Source organism: Poromitra crassiceps (assembly GCF_964638095.1).
Source record: "Poromitra crassiceps genome assembly, chromosome: 9".
Taxonomy (NCBI): Eukaryota; Metazoa; Chordata; class Actinopteri; order Beryciformes; family Melamphaidae; genus Poromitra; species Poromitra crassiceps.
The window spans coordinates 23,963,470-23,974,330 of record NC_139630.1 but is presented as its reverse complement, the minus strand read 5'-3'; the positions used below and the strand labels follow the sequence as shown (position 1 = coordinate 23,974,330).

Genomic DNA, 10,861 nt, shown 5'->3' with positions numbered 1-10,861 from the left:
GGCTCGGACACGTGTCCTTCACCCTGGTCGGCCTCGCATCTCGTTTCCTGGGTCACTACAGAGTCCAAGCTTGAAGGTCAGAAGTTCATCTAGTCCCACAGTCAAGGTCGTCCCAGAGACCCCCCCCCCCTCCCCTCCTCCTCCTCTTAAAAGTCCAAAAACTCTTGAGGGGCGTGGCCTTCATGAAAGCATCAGGTGGGACTTCAGCCCATCTCAGCCTCAACAAGAGAGATGTTCAAAGAGGTCATGGACCAAAAAGAGGGCGTGTCTATGCATACGTATGTGCATAGTCTTATGCGTGTACACGGGTGTACGTGTACTGTGTGTGTGTGTGTGTGTGTGTGTATGTGTGTGTATATAAGAGGGAAATGCCCGGCGCTGAGCTGAGGCCGTCAAAGCTGATAGGGTAAGGGCTGAACAGCACCACCCACTGTCCCGCCCCTGCCCCCGCCCCCCTTTCCTTTGCTTTGCTCTAGCGGAGCCACAGTTTGAGCCGCAGTGCGTCCACGCCGTTCAGGTAGTATCTGAACAGCCGCTTGTCTCTGACAAAACCCAGGTTCTCGTACAGCTTCAGGGCCGACTTGTTGGTGATCTCCGTCTCCAACACAACCTGGGGGCACACACACACACACACACACACACACACAGACACACACACAGACGGACGAGTCAGTGGGGCTGTTGCGTTAATACTTATTCAAAAAAGGCGTGCGGTTTGCATGTGTTTCAGCACAAGCTGTGCTTGTAAATGGTCTATTTCAATCGGGATCGACTGAAAAATACAGGGATAATTTGGTCACCTTGTGTGTAGCTTATCATAAATGCCAAAAATAATTACTGTATTATGAACATGGTGACGCACAGCGGCAAATCCTTTGGTCTCAATCAGCGAGATCATCAGAGAAATACTAAAGCTAATTTATCATCTCAAACATCTGCTCTGTCAGGAGAGTCATTACCCATAGATGTTAAAAAATGTAATAGTGAGAAGCTAGTGAATGACTTAGAGCTCAGTTTGTAATAGTGAGAAGCTAGTGAATGACTTAGAGCTCAGTTTGTAATAGTGAGAAGCTAGTGAATGACTTTAGAGCTCAGTTTGTAATAGTGAGAAGCTAGTGAATGACTTAGAGCTCAGGTTGTAATAGTGAGAAGCTAGTGAATGACTTAGAGCTCAGTTTGTAATAGTGAGAAGCTAGTGAATGACTTAGAGCTCAGGTTGTAATAGTGAGAAGCTAGTGAATGACTTAGAGCTCAGGTTGTAATAGTGAGAAGCTAGTGAATGACTTAGAGCTCAGTTTGTAATAGTGAGAAGCCAGTGAATGACTTAGAGCTCAGTTTGTAATAGTGAGAAGCTAGTGAATGACTTTAGAGCTCAGTTTGTAATAGTGAGAAACTAGTGAATGACTTAGAGCTCAGGTTGTAATAGTGAGAAGCTAGTGAATGACTTTAGAGCACAGTTTGTAATAGTGAGAAGCGAGTGAATGACTTAGAGCTCAGGTTGTAATAGTGAGAAGCTAGTGAATGACTTTAGAGCTCAGTTTGTAATAGTGAGAAGCTAGTGAATGACTTAGAGCTCAGTTTGTAATAGTGAGAAGCTAGTGAATGACTTTAGAGCTCAGTTTGTAATAGTGAGAAACTAGTGAATGACTTAGAGCTCAGGTTGTAATAGTGAGAAGCTAGTGAATGACTTTAGAGCACAGTTTGTAATAGTGAGAAGATAGTGAATGACTTAGAGCTCAGGTTGTAATAGTGAGAAGATAGTGAATGACTTAGAGCTCAGTTTGTAATAGTGAGAAGCTAGTGAATGACTTTAGAGCTCAGTTTGTAATAGTGAGAAGCTAGTGAATGACTTAGAGCTCAGTTTGTAATAGTGAGAAGATAGTGAATGACTTAGAGCTCAGTTTGTAATAGTGAGAAGATAGTGAATGACTTAGAGCTCAGTTTGTAATAGTGAGAAGCTAGTAAATGACTTAGAGCTCAGTTTGTAATAGTGAGAAGCTAGTGAATGACTAAGAGCTCAGTTTGTAATAGTGAGAAGATAGTGAATGACTTAGAGCTCAGGTTGTAATAGTGAGAAGCTAGTGAATGACTTAGAGCTCAGTTTGTAATAGTGAGAAGCTAGTGAATGACTTAGAGCTCAGGTTGTAATAGTGAGAAGCTAGTGAATGACTTTAGAGCTCAGTTTGTAATAGTGAGAAGCTAGTGAATGACTTTAGAGCTCAGTTTGTAATAGTGAGAAGCTAGTGAATGACTTTAGAGCTCAGTTTGTAATAGTGAGAAGCTAGTGAATGACTTAGAGCTCAGTTTGTAATAGTGAGAAGCTAGTGAATGACTTTAGAGCTCAGTTTGTAATAGTGAGAAACTAGTGAATGACTTAGAGCTCAGTTTGTAATAGTGAGAAGCTAGTGAATGACTTAGAGCTCAGTTTGTAATAGTGAGAAGATAGTGAATGACTTAGAGCTCAGGTTGTAATAGTGAGAAGCTAGTGAATGACTTAGAGCTCAGTTTGTAATAGTGAGAAGCTAGTGAATGACTTAGAGCTCAGGTTGTAATAGTGAGAAGCTAGTGAATGACTTTAGAGCTCAGTTTGTAATAGTGAGAAGCTAGTGAATGACTTTAGAGCTCAGTTTGTAATAGTGAGAAGCTAGTGAATGACTTTAGAGCTCAGTTTGTAATAGTGAGAAGCTAGTGAATGACTTAGAGCTCAGTTTGTAATAGTGAGAAGCTAGTGAATGACTTTAGAGCTCAGTTTGTAATAGTGATAAACTAGTGAATGACTTTAGAGCTCAGTTTGTAATAGTGAGAAGCTAGTGAATGACTTTAGAGCTCAGTTTGTAATAGTGAGAAGCTAGTGAATGACTTAGAGCTCAGTTTGTAATAGTGAGAAGCTAGTGAATGACTTTAGAGCTCAGTTTGTAATAGTGAGAAGCTAGTGAATGACTTTAGAGCTCAGTTTGTAATTAGGGGTGGGACAAAATATCGATACCCACGTTATCGCGATATTTCCACCCGCGATACGTTATCGATACACTGGCGCCAAGTATCGATATGTTTATTAATTTTTTTTTTTTTTTTTTTTTTTTTTTTCAATAAACAGGCTAAAATATTATGCTGTGTGTGGTAGTTGAAACATAGTTTCAAGTTGACTTTATTTATGTTTGTAGTTGAAACAAAAACATAACTACTGTAGGCTACATGAATGGAAATGTTTGATCATTAATATCTACTTTTAGAAATTATATAGGTAGGTAGGTAGGTTATATAGGTTTTCTTGTTTTAATAGTAATAATAAAAAGACTTAATGTGTAACTTTTCCTCCGTGGTATCGAAAATGGTATGAGTGAGTGAGTGAACTCAGAGAGTTCATGTCAATTCTGCTAATAAATGCATAATACATGATTTTTTGCCTTCAGAGGTATTTTTTTCACTTGTTACACAGGTATCGTGATGTATCGTCTTCCAATATATCGCAGTATCGCAGTATCGTGATATATCGTTATCGAGGGCCAAGTATCGTGACGATATCGTATCGTGAGCTACTCAGCGATTCCCACCCCTATTTGTAATAGTGAGAAGCTAGTGAATGACTTAGAGCTCAGTTTGTAATAGTGAGAAGCTAGTGAATGACTTAGAGCTCAGTTTGTAATAGTGAGAAGCTAGTGAATGACTTAGAGCTCAGGTTGTAATAGTGAGAAGCTAGTGAATGACTTAGAGCTCAGTTTGTAATAGTGAGAAGCTAGTGAATGACTTTAGAGCTCAGTTTGTAATAGTGAGAAGCTAGTGAATGACTTTAGAGCTCAGTTTGTAATAGTGAGAAGCTAGTGAATGACTTAGAGCTCAGTTTGTAATAGTGAGAAGCTAGTGAATGACTTAGAGCTCAGTTTGTAATAGTGAGAAGCTAGTGAATGACTTAGAGCTCAGGTTGTAATAGTGAGAAGCTAGTGAATGACTTAGAGCTCAGTTTGTAATAGTGAGAAGCTAGTGAATGACTTTAGAGCTGGCGACAATCAAACCAAGGTTACTGGCAAACTTAGATAAGCGAAGGCCAGCGAGGGAAAACAGGACCTTGAAATGTTAGTACCCAATTTTGCCACTAGAGTTGGACCCAGGGCCATGGCCAAACTTAAAAAGCCTGTAGGAAGATGAGTGCACATTTGACTATTATCTTTTGCTAAGGTGCTACAGGTCAAAAGACAACACAATACAAAATACCCCAAATTAGGGTTGTGCGATGTCAACCAAATAGCCATCGCGATGCACAGCTGAGCTCTTACATGAGACCAGCGGGCTTGGATAGGCTACTACTACAGCACAGAGCCAGGCGACTGAAGCAGTGGCTGTCACTACCAGCAATATTGAACAGCGCAAAACAAATAACGTTAACATTACAGATCCTGACCAATGTTGAATTTAACTAGCGGGCAGAAAACTGACAGAATTACTGGCGGATATAACGTTAGATTTGCGTGGGCTCAGTTTTGAACGTTACTTTACGTTAAGGAGAAATAGAAACACAGCAGCAGCAGCAGCCTGCAGTATGTTATGGAGCGACTCCATGGAAACAGGCGAGTTGAATTCACAGTTGAAGACTTGTTGTAACATTACTCACATTGCCTTGAAAACAGGAAAGAACGTGAAGTTTCTTCTTTGTCTTAACATTTTCACAACAACACAACCGACTTCTGCTTAGCCTCATTCCGCCCCTCCCCCTCTCCGCTCTACCGCTTCTCTCAACTGGGTGCGCTTGTTTAATGCCGCCCGCGCATTTTTTTACGGATAATCGCGATGGTCCGATGTAGACGGCTCAGAGGTCGATGGGGGTCGGCCCATCGACGATGGTCGATGCCATCATCCATCGTGCCAACCCTACCTGAAATAGTGTTGGAATTTGGAAAACGAAATACAGGAATATATGAGATGTGCTACAAAGCTTGGGGGGAAAATCCCATCCCAATCTATCTCTGATCGCACCGTTACTCGGGGTAACAAATCCTCTCTGTAGCAAGATATGAGACCGCAACATTGTCAGTTGGAATAGGAAGGCATGCCATGCGCAGTATGAGTGAGCGCCGGTTAGCACTAGCCGTCCCATAGCGGAAAGCACGTATCTTACCTCGTCACAGTCACCCTCCACCATGGCATAGATGGCCTTCTTCACCAGGTTAGTACCTGAAAGTGGAAGAACACAAGTCAGCTATGGCACACAAATCAGCAACACACAAAGAGTCAAGAGAATAACACTTGGTTTGTCTATTTTTCTGGCTTAGAGATGAACTGAACCCAACGGAACCCAAGTAGCATGGGGGTCGGAGACGTTTCAGAGTCTGAAAATAAATCCTGTCTGAGACGACAGGGTTGAGAGGCGGGCCATAATAGCGTGTCGATGATTTGATTTGGCGTTGGCCAACCCTGGCGTGTTCCGCCCCCAAATCGAGTGGGATTCAGCGTGTTGTGGTGCTACGCGAGTGGGATCCGCAGGGTACCAGGCAGCCAGCTGCTTCCTTGTGGAGCGGAGCGGAGAATCCGATGCATGAGTGCTGCCTGCCCGCCTGGAATCTCCGAGGGGCGGCGTAAGGTTAGTAAGGGCAAGACCGGCGGACGTAAACGTTATTCCTGGAATGCAGTTTAACGAGCCAGTTACATGTCTTTGCATTCTTAGACATTACCATTTGCTTTACTTTGTATGTTACATACAATTGGCCAAGTTAGTAGTTAGTTTATGGGCTAGAAATTCCACCAGGTTACAGACACTAGTTGCCATTTTCTCCTTCATTTGGAGGAGAAAATTCTCCTGACATGGGGATTGATTGACAGCTGCCATGTCGATATGATTGGTTGAAATTGGGTAGAAATTTGATAGTACTATGTGAGGTCAGCAAACTATAGATTAGTTATGAATTAAATCTTGAACAATGGACTTTTGACTTAGAAAAGTGTGAAAAACTAAAGAAATTTGATTTTTGTGGTTTTCTTTTGATACATTATTAAATAGGTGCACTGAATACCCAGGTATTTGAACTAAAATAAAATAAAAAGTCATTTTGGGGTTCAGCTCGACTTTAAAGGCTGATAGTATACCAAAGATGTGAGCAATGTGACTGACTGTGGCCTTCAGCAGACACAGACAGTGTGTATATGTACTGTATACCTTATCTCATTTTCTACTTTGCATAACCAGATTTGGCTGTCAAAGAAAGCATTACGACACCGTCACAGAGCTCTAGCTCTAGGTTTCATATCGTGGGACCGGCCTTGCTGGTGGGTTTTACACGGACTCCTCTTATGGGAGATGGTGCAGTGCTGCGGCCCTCACCGATGCTTTTCCTTCTGTGTTTTGAGTCCACAGCTAGCATGGCGATGTAGCCGCGACGGAACATCTTCTTGTGCATGTCCAGCTTACATACGATGGCTCCGACACACTCCTGCTCCACCATGGCCTTTGACAGACAGACAGACAGACAGACAGACAGACAGACACACACACACACACACACACACATAGTTAAGCCCTCTGACCGACTACTGAAGTAGCCAATCAACAACATCTCTAACCTAAAGTTCCTGTCATTCTGCCAGCACAGGTGTCTCTGAGGTGACCTTTCACCTCTACTGCATGGTGGTGCTTCCTAGTAGACAAACTGGTTCTGGGAGGTTTATGACCTCCAAGCTAGATTCAAGATTCAAGATTCAATCAATTTATTGCCATGGCAACATAGTTGATAGGAATTTTTCTTTGTTCACTCTCAGACAAAAAGACAAAGGCAGTGCAGCAGCACACCATATACAAACAATGACCATTAAACACAAGAAAAAATCAACATTCGGGAACAGTATCCAGCACCATCATATTCAGCAGAAGTGCATACAGTTTAAAGTGCTATAGGTCAAACATAATCAATAAACCAGTGCAAGTTCAGAATATGTCTAATGGCTTGGAGGTAGATGTTTTGCTCTTGATGCTTCTGTATCTCCTGCCTGATGGGAGGAGATTGAAGGGGTAGTGTGCCGGTCGGATGAGAAGCTAAAAGGATAAACAAAGAGACAGGACAGTGAAGGGCCTAAACTGGGGTGCTGCTGACTGCTGATCAATTCAAACTAGATGCTTTTAGTAGGTGCTTTGAGAAACGCAGAGTTAAAGCTCCGCTCCGCTCGGGTCACAACTTTGCTCTCTCCTAAGACTGAAAATGTCGAAAGGTTTTCGGTCTATTTTACTCACACTAGCGTACATCTAGCACGTTTAGCGGATTTGACGTTTTGAACTGTGTGTTTTCCTCAGAGTCCACGATTAGAAAGTTTACACTGCATGCCTCTGAATGCCTGTACACAGATGACTGGAATAAAGGCCCTGACTGACATCATCACAAGACTGACTGACATGGAACCCACAAACAGTGACTTCAATTAATTTCTTATTAAGAAATGAATTAAGAAATTCTTAATTCCTTCTCTTGGTTTGAAATCTATTAACACTGATTGCAGTTTTTAAGACAGTCACAGAACAAGAGTGAAAGATTTGTGACAGACAAGTAGCAGTTACTTCCACCCAGACTGAGGCTATAAACACTCCTAGCCAATGCCTATAATTGACTGCGGGCTATTTTTAAGTGTGTGTAAGCTATATATATGTTCATCATGTGGCCAAGGCAAGCATACATATCGTAACTATGTGGCTGGGATTCTGGGACACACTGACAGGTGATTATTTACTGACTAGGCAATGTGCATGCCCAACTCCAGCAGTCACACCCAAACTCAGCAGAAACGTTGTATAACCGCAGGCGCAGATATTAGGTTACCACACAGTTGATCTACCGGTAATATTGACTTGACAAGCCGAGTTGAAGACTTGACAGAGGCAGTGTGTGATGAGAGGTTTTATCTTTTAGGGTGATTTCAGGGGGTTTAGAGCACTGACAACCGAACCTAGTCAACTATACACACGATTACCAGGCAACTCCGTGGAGTGGGCGGATTCGCAGGTCTGGACCCAGGCAACTGACAACCAGCTGTGCAACTACCGGTAATCCTAGGCTTGATGTGCTGACACAAGAAGTTAGACTGGTACAGTAAGTAGATAGTAATGATGACACGTGGTTTTCCTCAGTGTCTACTCACCAGAAAGCAGAGCTGTGGCCAGTTGTGGATGAAGTACCTGTAAGTATAAATTGAATAAGGCTCAGACAAGTCCTTGGTGATCAGTCTCATGATCCATGGCATCTGCAGCTCGGACTCGTAGCGGACGTAATGAATCCCGTGGCTGTCCTCCTCCACTCCGCCGCCGGGCGAGCTCTTCAGCTCCAGCCTTGCCAGCTCGGCCACGGGTGGGTCTTGGTGGGCTTCCACCCAGGGCCTGGCCGTCTCCGGGCCCGGGTGGTCCGGCGGCTCGCCCGGTGGTCGCGGGGCTTCCGTGGGGTCGCGCTCTCCTTTCCTCTCGTCCTCGGGGTGCTCTCCGGTTCCGGGGTGGTGGCCTTGTCCTGCCTCAGTCCTCCTTGTGATAGTTGGCATTCCGTTCATGCTATTGTTAACGTTAATCAAGAGAGAGTGGCTGCCGTTTTTTGAAAAGGGGCTGTGGCCTGCTTCGTGTTGGCAATGCTCACTATTGTTTGTGTCGCTCGGGGTCCCCTCGCCGCCGCTGTCACTGTTCTCCATGGACGCTCTGGGATTGTCATCTCGGCTTCCTGGGTGGTGGTGGCTGTCGGCGTCCTCCGCGGGGCTGACCAAGCCGTTTAGCTGCTGCTGCTCCTGGGGCTGCATTTTGAGGTGTAGCGCCGTCGGGTTAGCATGTGATAGCATGTTTTTCTGATTTTTCTTGATCGACCGCTTGACCTCAGCGACCTGCGACTTCTGTCCTGTCCCGGCTATGCTAACGGAGTCGTCCCTGCCGCAGCCTGGGTCTCCGTCCTCCCCCGGCTCCACGCTCCTTCCCCCGGGGAAGGGAGTAATTTCAGCCGGGGATGCAGGCAATGCGCTACTAGGCCCAGTCGGCACTGTAGCCATCCCACCACCGCATCAAGGTGGAGATTCACACTTGAAAAACGTCAAATACAATTTCATTCACAAGGTGAAAGGATATACCAACAATATACAAGTTACTTCACCGAATAATCTATAAATCCGAGGATTATTAAGCCGTTATCGGATTCGCTGGCGACGTAAGTCGCTGCTTTCTCCTCGATTTCCCTGCTGCCGGAAAGTGCTGTCGCAGCAAACGCCATTGCAACAGTAGACAGAGACGTTTTACGACAGTGGTGTAATTCAATCGTTTCTTTTACATCAGGCGAGCATTTTTGCGCTCCATAGGCATTTGCGCACACTGTTATGTTTTAAAAGTTAATCATTAGGCAGGCTATGTCTTCTCTCGATATAACCTCTACGTTCTGTTGAGATTTGAGATAGCCAGAGTCTTGCGCAGGCTCTCTTTTATCAGTTTGGTTGGCATTGCATTGTGTTACACACGCTTGGATTTGGACCACAGCCTGAAATAATATTGGAGCATTGTATCATTGACGTGTGGTCGTTATTTTTGTTTTGAAATGTAATTCGGACAAAGCTGGTGTATCTAAGGGTCAACTAGTTAGTTTTATAACATGACTTATGAAAGTACAGTACCTGTAGAGCCGTTCTCCCTCCAGTAGATGGCGCCATCCATTAGTTGAGGATACTTGTCTTGTAACCACTTGTCTTGCAAAACGGAAGTTTCTCCAGTAGATGTCGCCAGTAGATTGGGTTGGTTGTTCTTCCTGGATCATCCTGCTGGATAGTCTTCATCGGCCTGTCTGTTGAGGCTCTTGAACTTGAAATTGAACTTTGTCGTTGCAGGAAGGCCTTTCAGCACCAGAGAGTGGACAGCGACTGGATCATCATCTGTCCTCACAGTTGTATCCTTTCCCAAATTCACGACTATTCATAGTATTCCCATGATGTCACGTGCATTTGTTTGTAATTTGTTTTGTTAATTGATTACAATCACCTGTTATTGACTGTTGCTGTTATTGTTCTACAAATGGCCATGTGATGATGTAACAGACAATTAATTAGGATTAGTTGTTTTGTTCTTAAGGGAAACACAATAGGCATTTTCCCCAGCAGCCATTTTGTGTCTAAAAGGCAGGTGCAACCAAAACATTAATCAAGGGCCTAACATGGATTGGAAGTTGGAAATCCTCATGAATGTTTTGGTTGCACCTGTGTGTAACCTGCCTTTTAGACAAAATGGCTGCTGTGAAAAGGCCCATTTCAGACTATGGCTAATGTGACGACACTCCTACTCGGCCCTGTCTTGCAGGAGCTTGGTGGTTGGGGGTTGTTAGGCTGATTGAGTGCACCTGACCACCTGGGGCCAGTATAAGCCTCCAGAAGACCATACAGTCTCTCTCCCCTTCAACGTGTGCCTTTTTGTTCTGTTCTTTTATTTTGGTGTAGTAATTTGCGTTTGTTTACCCTTCTTTTTTTTAAGTTAATGCTCAAATAAAATTATTGTTATAACTTTTACTTTGGGGCATGACTCCCTCATCCCTGAACCGTTGCAACGCTAATGACTAACAACATGGCACAGATGGAAGTGGAGGCAACATTTTGTTTTTATTCAGTACTCCCTTTGCCTTGTCACGGGCTGCAATCAACATACTAGAGCACATGGAGGAGAGAAGATGGGGGTTCAGAGTGTGGGTGCAGACCTCAGCTGGAGCCTACCAAGGTGGGTGGCAGCACCCAGTCGGTCAGCAAGGGGTGGGGTGGTGCTGGGGGGACTATTCTTCTGTCCACATTTTGGGTGTTGTGAGCAGGTGGAAGGGATTAGAGGTGCTGGAGAGCTGTATAGCAGTCATGCAGATTACCATGTAAATGCAGTGTGTGTGTGTGT

At 44.1% G+C, this 10,861-nt stretch overlaps 1 protein-coding gene across 1 annotated transcript; it reads right to left on the bottom strand.

Annotated features, from left to right (window-relative positions):
• Positions 1–472: 472 nt before the first annotated feature.
• Positions 473–9,175, bottom strand: naa30 (N-alpha-acetyltransferase 30, NatC catalytic subunit; the record flags this gene model as incomplete). Its single annotated transcript, XM_083643245.1, has 4 exons — positions 8,116–9,175; positions 6,314–6,437; positions 5,114–5,169; positions 473–610 (listed from the first exon to the last, which is right to left on the bottom strand). Exons 1-4 carry the CDS (start codon positions 8,995–8,997, stop codon positions 473–475), a joined length of 1,200 nt encoding a protein of 399 aa, XP_083499371.1. The 5' UTR covers positions 8,998–9,175.
• Between the last annotated feature and the right edge of the window lie 1,686 nt (positions 9,176–10,861).